A 25,605-nucleotide genomic window follows, 5' to 3' on the forward strand; every position below is an offset into this window, starting at 1 on the left:
ACAGGATTGATCTTAACCTGATTCTTAGCCTGGTCTGGAGCAGAGAATAAATCACCATGGTTACTTGTCCAGGATAAAGTTATCCTGCTTTGGTGCAACCGACTTGAGGCTAAGTTCATCCAGGATAACCAACATATAAGACCAATGAATCACCAAGACATTTTGGTCTCATTAGTTGGCTGATGTGAGCGAGCTGCACAGATACCTTCTCATCTGCTGATACTACAGTGTATGTCTGGGATTTCACTGGATCAAGAGGAAAAATAGAATAGGATAGGATTTAGGTTTCAAAAAGGTTAACCCTAACATCTGTAGTCTGTAGGACCTTGGTTCTGGGAGCAGTTCTTCCCTTAGGTACCTCTGGTCTCTCTTACCAACCTTCAGTCTCCCAGAGGGCATCACCCACCTATACTCGGGTCTCAGCTTTGCCTTCTCAGTTTTCAGGGGCGTTCTGTGCTCTCAATTTCCTACCAGCCGACAGGAAATGGATGACTACTCCATATCCGTAATCCGCAGCCTGTCTGCATCAGTTTAATAAGCACTTACTGGGGAAGTTTGGACGATGAGATTAACTTCACCTACTCCCAAAAACCTCCTGTTAGCAATGAGCCAGAATGACCCAGAGTCAGTTGACGGCCTTCTCAATAAGGAAGTCAAGGAAGACTTTATGATCAGTCCACTGACTCATCCTCCCTTCCCTACCTTCCACATCAGCCCTATTGGCGTTAGAACTAGAAAAAAATGTCTCATAATTGATCTGTCATCTCTCCATGGCAGCACCATCTCCAGCTATAACAGCCTGGTCACAAGAGAAGATTTCTCTCTTCACTGTGTCACCATCAATCACAATATAGTCCTGATCAAATGGTCAGGAAAAAGGTTACTGGGTCTCAAAAGCAGATATAACTGACACTTACAAAGTTCTCCCATCCCATCTCCCATCTGGAAGGAGATATAAGCTACCTGGCACTCTGTAACAAGCCACTACATCCTCCATGCAGCCCACAACCCCGGTTACTTCAGTGCCATTGCTGACTCTCTCTCTCTTGTTTCTCTCTACAAAACTTCAGAAGCTTAGTGCCATATGAAAATGAACAACCAACCTCCACTGATTAGTTACCCTAACCTTCAACCAGTAAACCCTGCTCTCATCACAAAGTCTCAGATCTCCATCATCAATAGTCTTTCATCTGCCACTCTCTTTCATCTTACTGGTCTGCTTGGAAGTGTTCCTGTCAATTTCATAATGCACATAACATAACTTTTACAGGTCTTTCATGCCAAGAACCAGCCTCAAATTCTTTCTGCTTTCCACTAACCCTAGACTTACTGTCACAATGTATTCACACGATCTGCTCTGGTTACAGCATCCCTCATGTCACTCAAACTTTAGAAGCCATGTTCATTCCGACTTTCTACAGTTTCCTAAGATTCTCAGAATTTATATCTTCAATTCTTCACTTTGATCCTCTTTGGCAAAGCTGCCTTGCAGACCTGTCCTATTTCTCAAACAACACAATCGTTTTCTACTTGAAACAGTTTAAACCAACCAGTTCAGCTCACCAACACCAGTCTTCAACTTATTTGTCTGTGAATCAAATACCTGTTGTTGGTGTCACTGGTTCACAAGTGACGGTGTCTTTATAGTGCATTACTCATAAACACGATGTGTACAAAGTCTGATCCACATTAAGTCACCTGATTTCCTGTATATGGAGAGAGGAGGAGCTCACCTGAGTAGAGTATCAAGTTTCATGCAAACATAGAGTCAACAACCAAGTCAGCTCAAATGTTGTTGGGGTACAACAGATGAAGGTTGAACAAAGACGAAGGGTGAGTGTTAACACAACATAACATATCAGAGTCCATTTTTACTTTCTGGACTTTGGTGAATGGTAAATGGTCTTGTTTTTATATACATCTTTCTACCTATTGGTACTCAAAGCGCTTTACAGACAGACACAGACACATTTACCCATTTGTTCACGCACTGAACAGTGTCTTGCTCAAGTACACTTGAGTGAGGAAGGTTTAGATTTACCTTCTGATGATACAAAGATAATGAAAGAAAAAAATATGTGGTGCTTTGTTGGTATTCTGGGTGTGTCGCTTGAAAGACTTGTTTGTACAGATACTTGTATCCTGAAACTAAAAGAAGAGAACAGGAAGAACTGAGCAGAGTCTACAAGATCCAGATTTCTGCAGGCCGAGATGACAGCTTGTCTATATTAACCTTAATGTCCCACACAAACTTTCAGATCCAGCCAAAGATGCAGGAGCGACTTGTTTTTATTAGTGTGGAAAAAGAACATTTTATTGACATGATTTTTATGGATGGAAGTAGAAGTCTCAGTGAATTTGTCCAGACTCCATTTTGAGTCACATAGCAGAAGAAAGAAAACCGAAGGCATGTATGGTTTTAAAAAGGTTTTCAAAGTCTCACTAAGTGAAATCAGGTTTCTCTGATTCCTCCTTGTATGTATCATGATCACAAGGTTTCTGGTTTAATGACAATCAAGAAATCATCTGACTGTAACTGAAGTTAATGTAAACTCACTGAGTGTTACTGGTTTACCTCCAAGACTGTTGGAAATCAAGAAGATGGAGGAAGAGAAGGATGCCTGTCTGTCTAAGAAGAGTGACAAGTCTAAAAATTTCAGTGAAGAACCTGGACCCTCACACACAAAGTAAGAAAACTGGTACTAACTTATTTATCTGACTCATACAGAGTCATTGTATATTTTCTGTGTCTGATGGTTGATTCAACTTTACTAAGATACTTTGAATTGTTTTTGCAGCAGCAGCTGCAGTTTGTGTATTTACATGTACTTAAATGACTTTTATCTATATCACTGACTGATGGAGACTTAAAACTAAGTTGTTTCTGCAGAGGTCAGCACCATAGAGGAGAGTCTCCAGTATCTGGCTGTGAGTCTATGAACAATGATAGGACTAAAGAGCATCCTCAAGACTTCAGTGAAGAACCTGGACACTCAAACACACAGTAAGAGACTGCTTCTACCGTAAACTGATGGAAGAATTTAGGAAGAAGCAGACATGTTCTTCTAAAAGATGTATAGTTGAGATACTGATGTGTTTGTGCAGGTAGATAAGATTGTAGTCTGGGTTTTATGACCAGGAAGGACTGAATAATGGTAAAACACCTGAGAACCTCCATTTGAGAATATGTGTTGATGAACACAGAATAGCTTAAATCAAAAGAAGTGGATTCAAACAGAAAAGTAGCCTCTCTTTCCCTGTTCTCTGTGAGGGTCTGAGCTTAACCAAATGTTGATATCTCACCAACAATCTGCAAATGATTTTAGTGACGAAGAACTGTGTTAACAGAGAGAGGAAGAGGAGTCCTGTTTCTGCGGAGGATCAGCTGTCCTGCTGTACTTTGTGTCAGAATGTCCTGAAGGATCCAGTCTCTACCAGCTGTGCACACTGGTTCTGTAGACAATGCATCACCTCACACTGGGACCAGTCGTCTTCAACAGGAGACTCCTCCTGTCCTCAGTGTGGACAAAGATCCCGAACAAGTAAGACTGAACATCTGTCTGCTGATGGACACCTGGAGTCCACTGGAAACCTGTTGATTTAATCCAAACACATTGTTGTGTTCTACATAATGGAGATTTAAGAACATCTGCTCCAGTAAGCAGGCTTTTATTGCAAAAGGAGATGCAGTGTGTTTATTATATGATTATCACTCAGTGCACGTGAAAAAAACAAAAAAATAAAACAAAAAACTAATTATTGCCTTAATCAGACTATGACAGGAGAAAGTAAAGGGCATGTAAACACGATACTCTGACTAAAATCGGAGTTCTCCTTATCCGATTGAGACGCCCAGATTATATGATTGGAATTTGGTTTGGTTTTCTCTTCCATGTATGCGCTTAATCTGAATACAACAGGATAACACATGTGTGCATGCTCCACAACCGCTGTGCTGTCATGTGACCCCAGAATAAAAACATCCAAGAAAGCTGGTCGCAGAAAAAAAAGAAGGTAAACAGCGTTGGTAGAAGAACCACCTGAGGGATAGCGCATGTCTTACGTACCTGCACATAAGTAAAAGAGCTGTACTATTATCTGTCTGGTTGTTGTTTGAAATGTCGGTCTGCCGCATGAATGACTCATATTTATTAGATGACGTAGTAGGTCAACCAGAAAGAGGGTCGTATTAACATGGTATTATCCCACTGAAAAGACACATATCACCACCTAGTGTGGAGGAGGAAGACATGTTCCTGTCAGTTATTCAATTTTCTCCGCTGCACGTAAACTGGGACAAGGACTGTAGTCAGAAAGTTGAATTTCGAGCATAACTTGATTTAGCTCTACATGTAAACACACTGACAGTTTGAGACAAAAGATGAACATATTGTGCACGGGTTTATTGGTCAAAGGTGGATCAGTCTTTAAAATTCCAGTGCGAAGAGAAGAATCCCAATGAGCTGTTAGATGAGGAGCTGGAAACACTGACACGTCTCCTCACAGGCTGAAAGGAATAAAATTACCTCTCTAAAATTTCCCAAAAATGTATTAAGAGTAGAAACAAGTCTTCACAAAACATTTAAAGTCAGATTCTTTGGAACTTCAAACAGGGATGACTTTTTTTTTTCTTACTCACGTTTGTTTTTTTCCAGCTGATGTTGGTCTGCAGGAGGTTTTAGATGAATATAAGAACAGTCTGAGGAAGAGATGTGAACATGTGACTGAAGGAACCAATGTAAAAGGAACCCTCTTCAACAAGATCTACACTCAGCTCTACATCACAGAGGGACAGAGTGAAGAGGTTAATACCCAACATGAGGTGAAGCAGCTTGAAACAGCTTCCAAGATGAAGGCCCTCCATGACACTCCAATCAGGTGCCACAACATCTTTAAAGCCTCACATGACCAGCACAGACGCATCAGAGTGTTTCTGACCTATGGCATCGCTGGCATTGGAAAAACATTCTCAGTGCAGAAGTTCACTCTGGACTGGGCAGAGGGTTTGGAAAACCAGGATATCAGTGTGGTGATTGTGTTCTCGTTCAGGGAGCTGCACTTGACCAAAGATGAGCAGTATAGCCTTCTCAGGCTGCTCCATGTTTTCCATCCAACGTTACAGAAGGTCACAGCAGAGCAGCTGGTTGTCAGTAAACCTTTGTTCATCTTTGACGGTCTGGATGAAAGCAGACTTTTACTGGACTTCAACAACAGTGAGGTTGTGTCTAATGTCACACAGAAGGCATCAGTCAACGTCCTGCTGACAAACCTCATCAAGGGGAAGCTGCTTCCCTCGGCTCTGGTCTGGATCACTTCCAGACCTGCTGCAGCCAATCAGATCCCTCCTACATGTGTTGACAGGGTAACAGAAGTACGAGGCTTCAATGATGCCCAGAAGGAGGAGTACTTCAGGAAGAGGTTCAGTGATGAAGAGCTGTCCAGCAGAGTCATCTCCCACATCAAGACATCGAGGAGCCTCCACATCCTGTGTGGAGTCCCAGTCTTCTGTTGGATCACTGCTACAGTTCTAGAGCACATGTTGACTACAGGGCAGAGAGGAGAGCTGCCCAAGACTCTGACTGATATGTACTCACACTTTGTGATGGTTCAGACAAAGAGAAAGAAGGACAAGTACCATGAGGAACATGAGACAAGTCCACAGGAACTGATAGAGGCTGACAGGGAAGTTCTTCTGAAGCTGGGGAGGCTGGCGTTTGAAGAGCTGGAAAAAGGAAACATCATGTTCTATGAAGAAGACCTGGAGCGCTGTGGTCTGGATGTGACAGACGCCTCAGTGTACTCAGGAGTTTGTACAGAGATCTGATGGAGATGAACGACCTCTCAGTTCATCACGAGATCCAAGAGTTCCTGAAGTCAGAGAACAGATCAGAGAAGGAACTCTCTGTGATCCACTGCTCAGCTCTGGCCTACATGCTGCAGATGTCAGAGGAAGTTCTGGATGAGTTGGACTTGGAGAAGTACACCACATCATGGGAGGGACAACGGAGACTGATCCCAGCTGTGAGGAACTGCAGAAAGGCTCGGTGAGTCCAGATGTGATTGTAACAGCAAATGTTTACTACATCATATTTATGGCTTACTCATTTGAAAAAACTTCATTCCATACGTGTCACTCATTCATCCATTAAATTGTTTTTCTCGTAAAATAATACAGGACATGACAAAGTAAGAAAACTGAGTCTCCACCCCTAGTCTGGGGTTCACTCCTTGGGTTAACGATCACACTTGAGCCAAAGTGGCTTGTCGAATTTGAACTGTTGATTCCACATCTCATCCAGTTTTGCCACTGTATTCTGTTGGATGTGATGCATTTTCCATCTGCATTTGGTTGAGAGTTGTTGTCCCTCAATGGTCCATTCACCATCCATTCAAGGATAGTTCTTATGGCGTAAGGACCATTGTTGACACTCTTGATGACCTCCTCTGGTTCCATAGTCTTTGACATATCAATCACAATCAGCAGGAGAGAGAGATTCTTACTTGTTCCAGATGAGGGCGCCTGTTCACATCCTCTTGCAGTTGAATGTTTCTTTTATTAGTTGGGATGGTCTTTTCAGAAACAACTTCACGTAGTCCTATGAAGTTGTAACTTTCTAGGCTACACACTTCCAAGCCTGTTACAACATGGCTACGTCTTTTGTTCTCACAGTTGTCAGGAGAATGTCAATCTTCTCTCCACTAAGGTTGAGTTCACTCATAAGCTCTTTAGTGCAAAAAGTAGTCATACTACCTGGGTCCAACTAGACATACAATGTACCACATTCAGAAAGTCGAATTTTGAGCATAGCTCGATTAAGCTGTGCATGTAAATGCACTGAGTGGGAGCCTCCAGTCTCAAGGTGTGCATGGTGTTGAAACTTCTAGGGGACAGAAGTCAGGACTGTATAGTAAATTGATGACTGATGAAATCTCAGTGCACCTCCTCTGTTTAGAGAAGACATACATGGCTTCCTCAAACCATCTGTCTTGTCCTGCTAAGATTTTGACATTGCTATCTTGAAAAGAGTTGCCTTTGTCCTTCAGGTGTATGGATCCCTGATAAGCTGGCTCTCCTGTATTGGGCAATGCGTTTATGAATGGGGTTGTTTGGTTTTCCCAGTGTACAAGTCTGTTCATTCCTCACTGCGCTGTTTTGGGGTTTAAATGAACTGGAATGTGTGGTTCTCTGAAAATTTTCCTCAGCTTCTCTAATACACCAGCCACATAGGGGATGACGATGTTCTTCTGTGTGAGTGGGTTCTCCTTGAATTTAACCCAGGTGTCGTACACCCCAGAGGGTGGGGATGGAACCTTCAAAGGTGTTTGGGCTCATGTCTCTACTTCCTCCATGTAGAGATTGGCCCCTTTATTATGCCTTTATTTTGAAAGCACAGTGGAGAAAGAATGCAGGGACGTGCAGGGATTTGAACTGCGGGATTTGAACTGCAGCAAGGACATGCACATGGAGCACATGGGGGCGGGTGCTCTACTCACTGAGCTAAACACCGGCCCTAAACACCACAGCCGTGTTTTTGCCTGTAGAATCCTCCATTAAACTGAAAATAGGTGGTGATCAGGCACATGTTCGTTCCTTCTCTGGTACGAATGCAGGTGAATAGTGAGGTTGCATCATAGGTTCTCCTGGACCCAGTATGATGTTCTTGAGTTTGTTCACAAAATCCCTGGATTTTTCAATGTGGTGAGAGGTGTTTCCTACCAACAAAGACAGGATGGATGCCAATTGCTTAGCGATATTTTAGGTGACTCGGTTTATGCTGCTGACGATGGTCAGGTCTGAGAGGGGCTCCTTCCTTGTGTATTTTGGGGAGTCCATAAATAACCGGTGTGGCTTCCCCTGGGTACAAACTTTAGTAAAGGAGTCTGTTGATGGCCTTCTCCTTTTCCAAATGTTGTACGTAGTTCATTACTTTGGTTTTGTAGAGGCTAGTTGGGTCTCATCTTAGTGTCTCATATGTATCCTTTTTGCCGAGGAGGTTGTTCATTTTGGTGTTTGTTGTGGTAGTCCAAACCGCATCAAAAAATAATAAAAACCTTCTCAGTAAGCTGAAAAATACAATAGGTACACCAACAGTTATTGTTCAGGCCGTTTTTGTAAAGCGTCTTCAGACAATTTGGATTGTTATTGACGCTATATAAATAAAATGGAATTGGACAGTCCATCTGCATCAGAAAGATTTGTGAATCTCTTATTGTTCAGTGACTAGTTTCATTTCAGCAGATTTTTCCTGCACATTGATGTATCTGATAGTAGTAAGGAGCAACAAGAGATCAACAAGAGACTGTGGACAGTATGGAAGCCTAAATGTGGCCTCCATCTGCAAGTTGAAACCAAAAAAAGATTGTTGTTAACAGTCTGCAGCAATGAGAGAGACTGAAGAGAGTCATTGTGTCCAGACATACACTAGAAAATGAAATGAGCTGCAAACTGACCGATTTTAATACAGATTGTGTATGTTTTCTCATCACAGACTGACTTACTGTGAACTCTCAGAGGCTCACTGTGAAGTTGTGGCCTCAGCCTTGAAGTCCAAACCTTCCTATCTGACAGAACTGGACATGAGTGAAAATAACCTGAAGGATTCAGAAGTGAAGCTGCTGTCTGCTGGTCTGGAGAGTCCCAACTGTAGACTGGAGACTCTGAGGTCAGTTCACTGTCTGTAACTGCTGTAGGTCTTTTCTCAAGTTTAAATCACTGACTGATGTGTTAAATGTGCTTTAGTTCATAAAAGAAGGACAAAGTCAGTCTACTCACTTTAACAAAACATTTTTATCTCCATCTTTTATTCCTTATTCAGACTGAAGAGCTGCAGTTTGTCAGTGATCGGCTGTGGTTCTCTGGTCTCAGCTCTGAAGTCCAACCCTTCCCATCTGAAACATCTGGACCTGACTAACAACGAGCTGCAGGATTCAGGAGTGAAACGACTGTGTGGTTTCCTAGAGAGTCCCGACTGTAAACTTGAGACTCTGAGGTTCAGTGACTGTCTGTTACTATTGTAGATCTGATATGTTTAATGATCAACTGAACCTCATTTACAGTGATGTGAAAACGTATATTTAGATGTTTGTCTCGTCTAAAATGCAGTTTTCAAATTAAAGGTTTTATTATTAGGGGGGTAAAAAGTCTAACCCACTTGGACCTGTGTGAAAAAATGTTTATTTCCTTCCCTGTTAAAACATAACTCAACTGTGGTCTATTACACCTAAGTTCAATTTCTCCAGCCACACTCAGGCCTGATTACAGCCACACCTGTTCTCAGTCAGGAAATCATTTCAATAGGAAATGCATCACAAAGTGGCAAAAAAAATCCTCAAAAGCTAGACATCACACCAAGATCCAAAGAATTTCAGAAACAAATGAGAAAGAAAGTAATTGAAATCTATCACTCTTGAAAAGAACATCAAGTCATTTCTGAAGTTTTGCGACTCCAACGAACCACAGTGACACCCATTATCCACAAATGATGAAAATATGTAACAGTGGTGAACGTTCCCAGGAGTGACCGGCCGACCAAAACTATCTGGTGTAAAAGTAACACCACATGTCACACCAACAGTAAATCCCGGTGGTGTCAGTGTGATGGTCTGGGGTTTTGCTGCTTCAGGACCTTGAAGCCTTGCTGTGATAAATAGATTTATGAATTCTCCTTCTACCAAAAAATGCTTAAGGAGAATGACCGACCATCTGTTCGTGGCTTCGTAAACTTGGCTTCTGCAGCAGAACAGTTATCCAAAACACACCAGCAAGTTCACCTCTGAATGAATGGAGACAAGTTAAATGAAGACTTTGGAGTGGTTTGACTAAGACTTAAATTTGTTTGATGACCTGAAACATTTAAGTGTGACAAACATGCAATAGATAAAATTCAGGAAGGGGGCCAACACTTTACTGGATTTACTGGATGCTAAATTTCTAATGAATCAAGACCATGCAATAATCTGGAACAGGGAAAAATGTTTTCAAAATTTGAAATTCACAGCTCAAACTTGAGTAATGTTTTGAAGTCTGTAAAACATCCAGATCCCTGTAAACATTAATTTATATAATTTATTTATTAATTTTTTTTTACAGTGTTTCTCCAACATGTTTTAAGAGTCTCAGATTTGTCACTGTACTCCTGGTGTATTAGTTTGTTTCCAGGCATGAAACTGTGATCACAAAGCTGCTGTAAATGTAAATGAGACAAAAGACAAGGACATGCTGTTTACCATTTTCAAAGTAAAATGTCACTCTTTAGAAGAGGAAGATTCAAGCTCTCTAAATTGTTTTGATCACTTTTTCACAGCAATTTTTAGACCAGCATTTACAAGGATTCAGACCTGGAAAACAAAGTGATGCAGCAGGAGAACAGAAACACTCAACATGTTGAAGAAAAACTAAGAAAAGAGTTTGTAGAAGAAACTGTAGAAAATGTCCACTGTTAGTTATTAAAGTCAGTGAAGCTGGTACAGTAATGTTGAGCTACACATTTAAAACCTGAACACATCTAACTATACATGATTTATCTAAATATTTTATGCTTTATTCAGATTGAAGAGCTGTGGGTTGTCAGACCTCAGCTGTGATTCTCTGGTCTTAGCTCTGAAGTCCGACCCTTCCCATCTGAAACATCTGGACCTGAGTAGAAACATCCTGCAGGATTCAGGAGTGAAACGACTGTGTGGTTTCCTGGAGAGTCCAGACTGTAGACTGGAGACTCTGAGGTCAGTTCACTGGATGTCTGTTACAATTATGGATTTGATGGATATGGATTTGACCACACAGTTAGGACCTTTTTCATCACGTGATTTTTAGTAGCATTTTCTCTCTGATACATGTTGAAACTCTGAAACCTGCAAAAAAGCAGGACATAAGGACATGTTCTTTATCCATCCAAGTAAAATGTTGCGCTCTCTTAACTGTTTTGATCACATTTTCTCAACGGTTTTAAGACCAGCATTTACAAGGATTAAGACCTGGAAAGTAAACTGATGCAGCAAGAGACATTCATGATTTACCTTCGTCTTCTCCTGTTTATCCGGGTCTGGGTCGTGTGGACAGGAGCTTCAGCAAAGAGGTCCAGACGGCCCTCTTCCTTCCACTTCCACCAGCTTCTCTGGAGGAATCCCCAGGCATTCCCAGGTCAGATGGGAGATATAATCCCTCTATCTTGTCCTGAGTCGGCCCCTAATCCTCCATTAGGTGGGACATGCCCAGAAAACTTGTAACAGAAGGTGTCGGGGAGGCATCCTTACCAGTTGCCCGAACCACTGCAACTGACTCCTCTTGATGTGGAGGAGCAGCAACTCTACTCTGAACTCCTCCTGTGTGACAGAGCTCCTTATCCTATCTCTAAGGCTGAGCCCAGCCACCCTGTGGAGGAAACTGATTTCGGCCACTTGTATCAGTAAATTGAAAGCTTTGCCTTTCGGGTTTAGCTCTGTCTTTACCATGACAGACCGGTTAAGTGCCCACATCACTGCAGATGCCGCTCTGATCCGTCTGTCGATCTCCCGCTCCATCCTCCCCTCTCGTGAACGAGGAACAAGTCCGTCTTACAGTCGGCTACACGGGCTAAACTCCTTTGGTACAGGGACTGAATGGCCCTTAGCAAGGGCCATCCACCCCATACTCCCGGAGCATCCCCTACAGGATGAAATCTGTGGACACGGTCGACATATGTGGACTGGCTGGGCAAACTCCCATTTCTACTCTACTCCTAGCGAGGACAAAGAGCTGGTCTATGTTTCCACTGCCAGTTCCACATTGTTCCTCCTCAATCTGAGGTTCAACTATAATTTAGCTACATATTTTCTTCTTTATTCAGATTGAGGTACTGCCGTTTGTCAGAGATCAGCTGTGATTATCTGGTCTCAGCTCTGAAGTCCAACCCTTCCCATTTGAAACATCTGGACCTGACTTACAACAAGCTGCAGGATTCAGGAGTGAAGCAACTGTGTGGTTTCCTAGAGAGTGCAGACTGCAGACTGGAGACTCTGAGGTCAGTTCTTTGACTTCTATCATTTCACATCTTACATCCTTATTCCACAGCTGAATCTTGTTTAGTTTTCATACTGTATATGTAATTTTTGTCCCTCAAACTGAAGACAAACACATTTAAATATCTCCATACTGTTGATGCTGCATTCCTCGTCACCACACACAGATGAGATCATGTGTTCAGATGCAGGTGTTTGAGGTGTGTTTAGTGCCTGAGCTTCCTGCTGTTTCATCATCATTAAGTCATATTTCATTAGAGTGAAACCTGTTCTGATCCATGTATCAGTCCATTCCCTCTGAACCAGAGCTGCTGGAAGGAGCTCACACACCTCACACTGTCACACATTACTGAAGACATGATGAAGATCCACAAGGACAAAGTCAGTCAAATATGCCTGATCATATTTAATATACGTCTTTTATTCTTTGTTCAGACTGAAGAGCTGCAGTTCGACAGAGATCAGCTGTGATTCTCTGGTCTCAGCTCTGAAGTCCAACCCCTCCCATCTCAAACATCTTGACCTGAGGCTCAACAATCTGCAAGGTTTAGGACTGAAACAGCTGTGTGATCTTAAGAAGAGTTCACTCTATAAACTGGAGACTCTGAGGTCAGTTTTCTTTTTCTTTTTTTGTGTCCGGATTTATATGATGTGTATATGGTGGTGACTCTAAACTGCAGACATAAAGCTCATATTCTACTGATCCTCACTGATCTTAATGAGAAACCCTTTTTCTTCTTCTGTGATTTAGTCCATTGTAGCTGAGCCATGTCGAGGCACTCATTTGATAGAAGAAGAAAAATTTTTCACACTTGATTTATTTTCACTTTAAAGTCTGCCTGATATTTAAATCAGAACTAAAATATTTTTTAATAAATGTTGTGGAGTCTGAAAACCAGATGTTTTTCCCTTTAATTATGAATTGCGTCTATTTGACACGATGATGTGTATTCTTCCAATGCATGCAGCAGTTTTGCTTTCAATTGATGTTTCTCCAGGTAGGTTGGTAGCTACAGTAAACCCACTCCTTCTGATTTTAGATCTGTTTTTGATGTTTGTGTTCAAGTCTGACATCTGATAATCTGCAGCCAGCAAACATTCATAAATCCAGAAGAGCAACAGTAACCGGTGCTGCTGACCTCAAATAAAATAAATCGTCCATCCACTGGCAGGTGCTCCACAGCTTCAGACTACTTTCACCTCTTAGTTCAAACTTTCGAAGTTTATGTTGGAACCATTGATCCATTTCTGTTTCACTGTCTTCTCTGTGCACTGCCAACAACTTCTTCTCAGTCAGCACAACACACACAACTGACTCAACATGCAAACACAGTGGGCTCCAAAGGTTTCAGATCGCCATAGAACATTCTTCTGTTTTGTCTTCTGTTTACATTTATTTTTACAACACATTAAATCACGTTTTGTGGCATGTGGCATTTCTCATGCCTGGTGAGTATGTTCATGGAAATGCATTTACGTCTTATTTTCGAGCTGAAAGCACTTTGTCTCTGTGTGTTCCTCTACCTCAGGGTGGACCCTCATAAAGAGGACCGGGTCAATCCACAGCTTCATATCTCTGGTAAGTGCCTCTGAACATCCACAAATTAAATAGTGAAACTGAACTCTTGCCATTTCTTGTCATTTCTGTCACAGATGAGTTTGAGCTTGGGGCCGAACCCCAAAGTGGGCATGAACACCCCCTGTTTGGAGAAAACAGGAACATGAGCTTCTCAGAGGAGTATGCTCTGCCATGTTCTTTTTCTGAGCTGGAAACAAAAAGAGAAGGCCCTTCCTACAGGTGAGACACTTCAAATTGAAGGAGCCCAGTGCAAGCATTGAGGTCTTTCATAGGCAATTCCAAAATATTTGGATAAGTTAACACGTCCAATTCTGAGAGACTCCTCCTTCGCCCTGATGCCGTCCAAGGCATTTTGCCCCTGGTATACCCAAAGCAGATTGGTCCGAGGCAAAGAGTCAGACAAGAATGGTTCAGAAGAAAGGAGAAAACACTGGGCCTCACCCTGGAACCAGGCCTGGGGCCCAGGGATCGTGGGCCAACGGCTGGTGGCCGGCCTGGGCTCAGTACTTGAACTGCATGGACACCAACAGGAAGCTTGAAGCTAATAAGCCATTGATCTGATCAGTTTGATAGATGAACCAGAAAAAAAATCTTCTTTTTTACATGTCAGACATTGTTTTTGAGCTGTACACATTTTTGATTGAATGACACTGTGCACATACTGTATAAAATACATTTACTATCCTGTTAACACTGTCCAAAAACATTGTGAGAAGTGTGAAGTTTGAGAAAATGTCACCTCATGAAGTAAAATAAGTTAGTAAAATCAATAAGTGTTTCTCATGCCTGGCGACTAAGTTCATGTTAATGCATTAATGTCTTATTTTCAAGCTGACAACACTTAGTGTCTGTGTTTTCCTCTACCTCAGTGGGGACCATTATAAAGAGGTTCAAGTCAATCCACAGCTACCTATCAAGAGTAAGTGGCACTGAATTTCCACTCTGTGAAATGCTAAATACTGAAACTGAACTCATGTCTTTTCTGTCACAGATGAGAGGGATATTACTGTTAAACCCAAAACTATGACCGAACACCTCCTCCTGTCTGAGGAAAACAGGAACACGAGCTTCTCCCAGGAGTCTGTTTGGGCTTGTTTCATGCCTGAGGTGATAACAGAAAGAGGAGGCCCTTCATACAGGTGAGACACTTCAGATTTGAAGCATATCAAGGAGCCCAGTGGAAGCATTGACATTTTCTGTTTTCTCAAATTAATCTTTTACTTTTGAGGCAATTCCAAAACATTTGAACAATTTAACACGTCTGATTCTGATAGACTCCTCCTTGAACCATCACCTTACTGTGGTGGAGGAGTTTGAGTGCCCTAATGACCCTAGGATCTATGCTGTCTGGGGTTTGGTCCCTGGTGGGGGCTGGAGACAGAGGCTCACCTCCCTGTGGGGCCACCACCCAGAGGAGGAGCGTGAAGAGTCCAGTGCTTTGTGGATTTGGTGCTGGCCTGATCCTCAGTTATGGAAGCCGACTCTTGGAACCTGGAATGTCAACTCTCTGGCAGAGAAGGAGCTTGTAGAAGAAGTTGAGCACCATCAACTAGATATAGTCGACCTTGCCTTGACACAGTGTCGGCTGTGGAACCCAAGTCCTTGAGGGATTGAACTCTCTTCTTTGCTGGAGTTGCTCTAGGTGAGAGACAAATAGCTGGAGCTACACAGTGTCGGCTGTGGAACCCAAGTCCTTGAGGGATTGAACTCTCTTCTTTGCTGGAGTTGCTCTAGGTGAGAGACAAATAGCTGGAGCGGGTTTTTCGCTTGCCCCCGGTCTCTCCTCCTGCATGTTGGGGTTCTCCCTGGTGGACAAAAGGGTTGCTTCCCTGTGCCTTAAGGTTGGGGAACAGGTCCTGACTGTTGTTTGCACATAAGCACTAAACAGCAATTCAGAGTACCCACACTTTTTAGAGGCCCTAAGTCAGATGCTGGATTGCACCAACTGGGGAGTCCATTGTCGTGGACTTCAGCACTCACGTGAGCAATGACAGCGAGACGTATCCACAACTAACACCGTGTTTGAATATGAGGTTGCTCATTGGTACTCTTGGCACTATGAGATCGATGATTGACTTTATAGCCATACCATTTGCAAACGTAAGGTCTGTACACTCCTTTTAGGTCTGGTAGGTCCAAATGAATAGTGAGGGTCTTTTGGGAATGCCTAGTGGAAGAACCTGTCAGCATGTCCTTCAACTCCCACCTCCGACAGAGCTTCAACTGGAGGCAGAGGGGGACATTGAGTCAGAATGGCCCATTGTTAAATGGTGCTGGTCGTGGCAATAATCCTCGAACCCGCTGATGGTTACCAGAGGTGAGGGAAGTCGACAGGCTGAAAAAAACATCCGGCGCCTCAGGGGCAGCAGCTGGCAACACCATCACAAGCTCCCTGGTTTGCTTCTCGCCCTGTTTTCATGGCCGTGGTGCCCTTAACCCCCAATTTGCTCCCCAGGTACAGGTCAACTGAGGCTGTAGCCCACTGCTCCAACTGTACACACTACTGTGTGAACAAATACTAGGAAACTGCCTTGTTTAGCTTGCTTAGCTTAGCTGATGTTTAAGCTTGTAGCAGACTGTGCCGCTCTCTATGAAGCAGAAGTTAAATTTTAATGCCACAAGGTCCTATGTGAATAACAGAAAAAAGAGAGCAACACACTTAGTGGCGGGTGGGAGCTCCAGGTGAACAGGTTCTGTCGATGTCATCTTTCTGAATCAACAGGCAGCATCAGAGTCCGATGCCACTGGTCTCAGTCCTGTTTTATACTCTGGAGGCACATTCACACGTCCCTAGCCACTCCCCTCATACCCTCCCCTCCATGTCAAAATCCTGCCAGGAAATCGACACTATTATTATTTTCATATTCCTCAGGTTGAGTTTGCTCTCATTTTTAAGGCAGCGGGTGGACTTTTGTTTCAAAGTTTTACAGATTTGAAACGTTTTTACAAACCCCAAGTACCAATGAAGTTGGATGTTGCATAACATAAACAGAATACATAGATTTGCAAATCTCTTTCAACATCTTTTTAATTGAATACAATACGAGACAGGATATATTCACTCATTTTGTATTTGATGTTAGCAAGACAATGCCCAGAGGCGTTCTGCACATATTACAACAGTGTTGACTTGAAATGATGCAATAATGCGAGGAGATCCAGACTTAAGTCGCGCATTGAGCCTGAATAGGAAAGAATTTAAACTACAAAGCTGCAATGAGTAGTATCTTCAGTTTCCAAATGCTTATTGAGTGAAAAGTGACGTAGTACACTGGTAAAAATGCCCCCAGTCAGTTCCTTGGAACTTGTTGAAGGCATCAAATTCAAAATGCACAAATGTTTGAAAGGGCGGCACAGTGGTATGGATCTCTCTGTGTTAGCCCTGCCATAGACTGGTGATCTGTCCATGGTGTAACCTGCCTCTCACCCCATGAACTCAGATTTAGGAGCTCGTCTGCAGGTGTGTTCCAGTGTAAATTGACCAGACTGGTGTTTAAGATGACTCGGGCTGGTGAGCTGATGTACTGGATCATCCAGTGGGACGAGGACCTCCTCAACTCAGCTGGAAAGACCCCTGCAGGTCCACTCTTTAGCATAAGTTGTTCTGAGGGTTCTGTTTCTCAGCTGCACCTCCCACACTGTGGAAATCTACCTGGTAAGTATGTCCACTATGGATCTCCAAAATAAATAAAGGATTATCTTGTCTTATTCTTTATTTTTCTAAATGACATGGAGTCAGAGGACTCATGAGGTTGGGTAAATGGTGCCCTGTCCTATGTCTTACAGCTTTGCTTCTGCTTTTGTTTTTGCTGAAGGCCTCTCCGTGGTCCACATTAGCGATGATGGGATGAGCATCCTTCAGCCCCTGGAGATCACAGCCTCTCACGTGGTCGTGGATGTACCTCACTTATCTGGCTTTGGCTTGATGTGGGATAAAATCAAACATCTTCTAAACATCCAGATACCAATATGTGGACAAGTGCTGTTGTTTCACCGACCGCAGTACAAGAATCAAAGCAAAAAGCTCAATGTGTTTCTGCTGCCAGAAAATGTGCCGCTGCAAGAGGTGAGAGCATTGAAGATACAATCTTTATTTTAGGTTCTGACCATAGACCGTATAAAGATGGAGGCAGAACAGTTCCACCTGGGGACCAGCTGTAGTAAAGGTCATAAGCTCTAACCCCTCCAAGTTAGTGGGTGGGACTTGGACCAAACTAAAACATTTAAAATACATGTCAAATATATTTTTTTCCTATGATGATTTCAGTTATTTTAGGTTGTTAATATAATATTAATGAATGTTCAAGTGTCAATATCAAACTTATCCAAACTTATCAGTTTCGATAAGTCTCGTTTTAGATATTTGAAGCTATAGAAACAGGATATGATATCATGGCGACCACCAGTTGCCATGCTGACCGCTCCGTGAAGCGGCCCAAAGGGACCGAGGGAGATGTCAAAACAATTTTTAAAAACAAGTACAGTTTAGAATCCAATATATTTGTAACTGGTGGAGGTAGAGCAGAGCATAGTGTCAATTAAACGAAAACGTGAGTGAGTCTGGAGGAAGTGTGACTCCACCCTCAGACCTTATTGATTAGTCTCTGACTCCAAAGTCACAGGATGCCGTCGCCTTTATCCCCAGAAAAATATCATCAGTTTGACCAATGAGAGGAAGTGGAGACACATTGTCCATATTTATATACAGTCTATGCTACTGACGCACTTCAGTTTTTTTTTCCTGTTTACCAGCAGATTCCTCTTTTATGTTTTTAAACAACTGTGTTGATGTAAACCCTTCACAACTTAAGATAAACCTTTTCTGTTTTAACACATTCTGAGGTTCTGAGGTTGCTGAAATGTCTCGTGTCTTCGTTAAATAAAAACAGCAGGACTCACATCTCAACCTCTGTGACCTAACTTTATATTAGTTCAAGTAGGAGCTTGTCCTCATCCTGACCTTCCCTGCAGACACAACATCTCTGTGTTCAATGTTCATTTCTGGGCACATCAGCTGTGGAAAATAAACAACCATATTTGGGTGACATCTTGAATCAATGTCTAGCTCAACTCTGTCTCAATTCTACTGAAGGTGAAACATCAACAGGAAAAGGCGGAGTACATTGAGGCACCTTCCTCTTGTCAGCTCACTAGAGGCCAGTTTTACAGTCTGCTCTGTCCTGAGGCCGACATGATACAGCCTAAGGTGAGTGGGTCACACTCATTTTGGAGAAAAGTTACTTAGAGCTAATTCAAAAGAACTCAAAGACTATGAACATGAGTGGAGGGTAGAAGATGGAGCTTAGCAGACAACTAGCAACCGGTAATAATTTAAACCAGTGAGTTATATAGAAATCACGTGTACAGTTGATTGTCATCAATGGAGAAATTAGCTACAGAGACAAGTGTGTTGTATTGTGTTGTGGAAATTTTGCAGCTATGAAGAAAATAAATGGTGGGTTAAATCCCAACATCCCAAATTAGCACCCAGAATGGAAAGTTATGGTCTCTGGTCACTTCAACAACAAGGCAGACGTGATGCTAAGTGTGTGTCCCACCAGATACACAGTCAGCCATGTTGAACACATAAAGTCATTATTCAAGCTCTTCATATAACCATCAATTGAAAATAATGTAATGCAACTCTACACCTGCAGTTGTGGGGATGTTAGGTCACACACAGACAGACAACCTTTACACAGCTAAACACCAATTCATGCAATATGTGTTCAGCACATTGAAGAAATATCATCATGATAATTTTATGTTTAAAAAGATTGTTATAATGTTACAGCGTGCTCGGTTTGACCTGAAGTATGGACCAAACTACCACCCAACATTTGAGATTCGAATGACTCCGAACTCAGAGGAAGTTACTGTGAGAGTCCGAGACCAAGAGGAGAGACATGTCTGGGAGTATCGTGCTGAACTACCTGGTAAAGAAGGCTTGAGTATTAGTTACTACACCGATCAGGCATAACATGAAAAGTGTGTTACTTAGACGTGTAGGATCCACCTAGACCAGACCGGGCCCCCCACCCCATAGCAATGACACTCCTTGATGACAGCAGACATCCCCAACAGTAATGTAGCCTGACACAGACAGACACACAAAAATGCTTTCGGAACAACTCAAACAGCATAAGCAGGCTGTTTCCTCCATTTCCTCCATTGCTGTCCTCCATTTCACTGGATCCCAAACTGACCAAGGGACCAAGGGACAGTAGGTGCGTTTACATGCATGAGAAAAAAACAAATTATTGCCTTAATCGGACCATAACAGAAGAACTTAAGTGCATGTAAACACGTTACTCCGACCAAAATCGGAGTTCTCATTATCCGATTAAGACACCCAGATAATGCCATTGGAATTCGGTTTGCTCCACCATGTATACAGCTTAATCGCAGTATTGACGACACAGATAATGCAAGTGTGCATGCTCCAGAACCGCTGCGCTGTCTCAGGATGACATAGAACATGAATGAACCAGACATAGACGAAGGAATAAGAGTCAAAAATAGGATAAAATAAAATAAAGTAAAATAAAATAGTCTTTATCAATACAAAAACAATGAGGTAGTAAGTGAGAATTACAAAAGAAATATACAGTCCAATCTACAGTCCTATTTACCTCAGCGTTTATGTACAGGTATGAGATATATACACTTTTAAAGTGTCTCAGTCCCAAAGTTTCTCAGTGCGGATCTAAAGTGTCTCAATGTGATGTTATGTAAATTGTAAAGTGTCTATCGAGTGTTTTGAGAGCAGATGCACAACAGACAAGCTGTTACGACTAGACAAAAGGGGTATAGGGAGGTAACATAAAACCAAGATGTTGTGGTTGTTAACCAAAGGTATTTATTAAATGAGAGTAATTTCAACAAAAGGAGGTGGGGTACTAAGGGAACAAAGGGAGAGCGAGTGTTGTTCAAAATAACAAATAAATATAACAAAAGGAGAACTCTACATAGAGTCTATAATTATCTTATGTAAAACAAAGGGAGAAAAAAAAAACTCACTGTCTGGCCTATTTGGCAATAACAAAAAACACATCAATGAACAGCACCCTTAACCTAGTGTTTCTAACAAAAGTAGTCCTCGGTGCAATCAGTGCTATATACAAATCTACCCTTAGCCCAGTTCCAACAACGCACACCACAAACCTCCACAATTTCCAAACGAATTGCTAGCACAGTCTAATCGAGGCGAGCTCACACCACACAAAGAACAACAACAAGCCTCGCGATGGCGCGGAGCTCCCAGTTTAAATAGTCTGGATGCTGCTCAGGGGGCCCTTTGATTGGCAGCACATAGTCACCTCGGTCCTACGTAACAGGATAGGGCACACGCAAAACACACACACACACACACACATCCATACATACATCGCCGGCACTGAACCGAAGCTGCACGGCAGACAATCTGATTGAATCGGAGTTTTCATCAGATAGTGCGCATGCTCTACAATAACTAGATGTTCCACATTTTTGCCCAGTCTCTTTCTGATGATGGAGTCATGAACAGTCATGACCTTAACTGAGGCACGTGAGAATCTGCAGTTCTTTGGATGCTGTTGTGGGTTTTTTTTTCTGACCTCTTGGATGAGTCGTCTCTGAGCTATTGGGGTAATTTTGGTTGGCCAGCCACTCCTGGGAAGGTTCTCTACTGTTGCATGTTTTCACCATTTGTGGATAATCGCTCTCAGTGCTGTTCACTGGAGTCCCAAAGCATATGAAATGGCTTCATAACTTTTTCCAGACTGATAGTTACTTTACCTTCCATTTCCTTTCCATTTCCTTTCCAAGGACAACAAAGAACAACAAATCAGTGTGGAAGTGTGGAATTCTTTTTCATGCCGCTGTATATTTAACCAGTACCAGATGATTAATACTAGGAGTATTAGGAACATGTTACTGTAATTTACCTGATTAGAGCACTTCACTCCACATTTTGTTTAAAGTTCAGCCTTATTAACATTTGGTGTTGTTTTTTTTTGTTTTTGTTTTTTTTTTTTTTTTTTTTGTTTTTAAAAAGTTGTTTATTTTCTGTGCATCAGTTTGATACTATCCTTGGTTTCTGGTGGAATGTCCTCCTCAGCTCCAGGCCCATCCAGCCAGTTAACCCACACAAAAACCAGTGACTCAGCATCATCACTCCATGGACAAGCTGCAGATGAAGGTGAGTGACACTTTGTTTAGATAAAAACCTGCAAAAATAAGTTTATTGTTATTTAATACCGTGGGCCAGATAGGGATGCCCAAAGGGCCGTATGTGGCCCGCGGGCCGTAAAGTGCCCAGGTTCTGGTTGAGACCGTCTGTAGCGGAAATATCTGATGTCAGCCCACACACACCAGTCTCTCAGCTGTTGTTGTGGCACTCTGGTCAGGGACAACATACGCCGCTGGCCACAATAATCCATTGCCACAAGGACGTAGCGGTCCCCTTCATCAGTTAGTGGAAATGGGCCAAGGATGTCCTTGTCCACATGCTACATGGGAGCCACCACCCACTAACGCTGCAGGGGGGTATGCGAGCATGTGCTGGGCCATTCTGGGCAGTGCAGGTGGCACAACAGTTCAGTGTCCTGACTGCAACAAGCCCAGTAGAGCCTGTCTCAGCCTGTTCAAAGTCTTTGACACCCCAAAGTGCCCTGTTCCCACCAAGCCATGGACAGCCTGCAGCACTTGCTGACGCCGGTCCATGGGCACCACAGCTGCCAAACCGCACCTTCTCTGCCTGGCGCCTGCCAGACATGATAGAGCAGTCCATTTGCAGGCCTTCTACAGACAGTGCTGAGCTCCTGCGTCAATCCACTGCCCCACCTTCCAGTCCATACTTCGCCCCCTGGACCTGTTCTGTTGTGGCCAGAGAGTCGGTCGATTTCGCTGACACACTCTCCCGACCTCGATCCATCTCACCAGCTGTCCTGTTGTGAATCCCCAGCTGTGAGGGGTACACATCGACAAGCTGCTTCATGCAGAGAGTTATGGACTGTTTGCAACTGAAATGAATGGGACGGGTGAAAAAAAGAGAGCGAAAAAGAGAGTTTTTCAAACATCTACTGCTCAGGCATACTTTCACCTAGAGACTTCATTTGAACTTTAAACTGTAGAAGCAAGCCTTGTGTATTGGTGTATTAATCCATGTTTTGATAGGTCATTTAGTTTTGATCAATCGCTGTTCAATGACCATGATCATTTTTGGAGAATCTCTGAGTTTATAATGGCTGTGTATTGTATGGAATGTTCGTGCTGGAGTGGGTGACATCATCAGCCAGAGTGGAGGGAAATTGTCTGAAACTTTTCTCTTTCCATGCTCCTCCCGGCCACAATTTACATTCTACGCATATGAATTTTTCCACAGCTGTAGACAAATTTGTTCTGTCTCTCACAATGTCTCATCAAAGCAGTGAGATTTACAGAATTTAAACTGTGAGCCTCTGAGTGCGGTCACGTCTCTCTCTGCTCTCCATTGACTGTAATGCAAAGAGTTTCTGAGAGAAGCAGAAGGGACCCCTGTATTTAACTTGCACGTCTCTCCAAAATATTTATCAAAAACTGACCTATATTTAGGTTAAGAGTATTACATTCAGGATGTTATCACTGCTTTATCACTTTCATTGACTTATTTGTTGACTCATTATGTGTTTATTTATTTATTTATTTTAAAACTGACAACACTGGAAATACTTGGTGGTTTTTGAAAGCACAAATAATACTGCATCACCTGTACACATTCGTAATCCAACTATAATAATAATTCATCATTACCTGAGGATTAATTCTTATGTAGGCTACTTGGTGTAAATACTTGTAAAGACCAATGTTCATTACTGTTCCTTAAACTTTAAATTCTAGTGTTGTTTATTAAATCAGAAATATTTCTCTTCTTATCTTCCAGGTCCTCATCTGTGCAGCCTCAATCTAAACTGGCCACCGAGTTCACCAGTTCAAGAAGATGAGAAGCTGAACTCTGTTCGGGTAGAGTTTATTAAGAGAGTGTCTGATCCTAATCTGAAGACTCTGCTGGATGAGCTTCTGCAGACAAAGGTTATAAACAGTAGTGAACTGGAAGGGATGCAAGCCTTGTCCAAGGCAGACAAAGCTAGAGAGCTGATTGACACCGTGGTGAACAAGGGACCAGATGCTTGTAAAGTCATGATTGACGCTTTACGTAAAATAGATCCATTTGTTTTTGACACGCTGAATTTACACTGAAATTAAAATAAGCTTCAAATCTGTGGGTTTTGAAAACTCAAAAGTAGTGTTTAAAACATGCCTTGTTTATACAGAGTTTTACACAGACACACACCTATCCACACACTTTGGTGTTAATGATCCCTCAAATGCCTTTTTATTTGTAGATAATATCTCTTGGATATTTTTCTTTGTGAAATGACAAAATGTGTGTGTAAAGCAAGGATTACATTAACACTACCAGTCAAAAGTTTGGATTTAATTTGATGGTGAATCCAAACTTTTGACTGAAAGTGTATTTTTACATTTTACGCTTATCTTAATGTTGTGGTGGCACATTGGTGTGGTGGTTAGCACTGATGCTTCACAGTGATTCTGACTCTTGTCCAGGTCTCGCTTGTAAAAGACGTATTTGATCTTGGTGGGACAAACCATGAATCCCAATCTGCCCCTGTCTTTTTCTGTTGCTGCTCCCAAACTATGGAACGATCTACCACTGCACATCAGACCAGCTCCTCACTGTGCGTTTTAAAACCTGTTTCAAAACCCATTTTTGTTCCCTTGTAAAGTTCTATATAAATAAAATATGTGTATTTTTTACCTCTTACGGAGCCCTGTCAGGGTCTTATCACAAATCGGTGGAGCTGTACAGCAACTCACCTTTCTGTAACTCCATATTATTAACAGGGTTCTAAATTAAATTTGATTACAAGCCAATCGTTTTTTTAACCAGTGAAAATAAGAGACATTAGCCACTCACGACCCGTCAGCCATTTAGCGTTGAACTTTCTTTTCTTGGTTTCACACACTCTGTTGATATTCTCATCCCCGGCCTCCTTCCACTTTGAACCCTCCTCTGGGGGGAGCCCCAGACGTCTGTCCCAAACACTACCACATTTAGTTTAACTTTAATGTTTGTTCCCTTGTCTTTTTCACAGCCTATGCTCCCAAGGGAGTTGGTTTGACTTTGATATTGGTGGGAAAACATTATTTCACGTCACGTAGAGCAGATCAATCAAGAATATGATCACAGTCAGAAAAAACAAACAAATCAACATTTTACATTCATATCTGAATATATGATGAGGACACAAGAATTTAATGCATTCTGCAGTGTTATAAAGTATTTGGGTATAAATTAAGTAACATTTGAACCTTTGAACAAGCAGATTAGTGGCCACTGGTTCTTATTCAGATCATCATCACACTGACATTTGTCACGGTGACGAATCTCAAGACAAACATATCCATCATGATTTCACTTCACCTGGTAATTTACAGCCTCTCCTTCAGCATCTCCTCCTCCATCTCGTCCTTCATCTGCTCCTACCTCCCCCCTCGACCTCCTCTGTCCTCTCCTCCTCCATCTGCTCCAGCCTCTCCGCTGTTTGTCTCCCGACAAGAATATGTTGATGTATGACGTATGACTAGATTAGGGATACAATGATCGTCGAGTTTGGTGGTACAATTTTTGCCTCAGCAAATAAGGGTTTTACTTTCACACTGTTATCACACAAATACATGAAAGTAATAAGTAAAAATAAGAAGTATATCTCATTGTCATTAAATCTTGTCTTTTATTCATTGTCTGTATTGTTACAGTTATATAACCTTGAATTAACTTGCACTCCAAAAAAATCTTTTGTCTTTTGCCTTATGTCGAGTCTTCTTTTCCTTGACATCATTCACACAAGCATGCAAACACTTGGATACATATAGTTAATGGAACAGCAGAGGAGTGTGGGGCAAAAGGGGCCAACATGGACTCACATCTTCCGTCAGTTTCACTTGAAGTTTCAGCTGATTCATAATCAGAGTAGAACTATGTTTTC

The 25,605-nt window shown here is 42.3% G+C and overlaps 1 protein-coding gene across 1 annotated transcript; it reads left to right on the forward strand.

Annotated features, from left to right (window-relative positions):
* The first annotated feature begins 1,746 nt into the window (after positions 1 to 1,746).
* Positions 1,747 to 25,430, forward strand: LOC125003491 (NACHT, LRR and PYD domains-containing protein 12-like). Its single transcript, XM_047577455.1, has 21 exons — positions 1,747 to 1,833; positions 2,583 to 2,687; positions 2,891 to 3,004; positions 3,349 to 3,542; positions 4,656 to 5,806; positions 5,845 to 6,044; positions 8,490 to 8,663; positions 8,817 to 8,990; positions 10,549 to 10,722; positions 11,826 to 11,999; positions 12,433 to 12,606; positions 13,527 to 13,576; positions 13,651 to 13,795; positions 14,446 to 14,495; positions 14,568 to 14,715; positions 17,017 to 17,231; positions 17,392 to 17,642; positions 18,669 to 18,782; positions 19,371 to 19,512; positions 21,675 to 21,755; positions 23,478 to 25,430. The coding sequence occupies exons 2-21, from the start codon at positions 2,602 to 2,604 to the stop codon at positions 23,792 to 23,794; spliced, it is 4,128 nt and encodes a 1,375-aa protein (XP_047433411.1). The 5' UTR covers positions 1,747 to 1,833; positions 2,583 to 2,601; the 3' UTR covers positions 23,795 to 25,430.
* The last annotated feature ends 175 nt before the right edge of the window (positions 25,431 to 25,605 follow it).

The sequence above is a fragment of the Mugil cephalus genome, chromosome 2, assembly GCF_022458985.1.
Source record: "Mugil cephalus isolate CIBA_MC_2020 chromosome 2, CIBA_Mcephalus_1.1, whole genome shotgun sequence".
Classification (NCBI taxonomy): domain Eukaryota; kingdom Metazoa; phylum Chordata; class Actinopteri; order Mugiliformes; family Mugilidae; genus Mugil; species Mugil cephalus.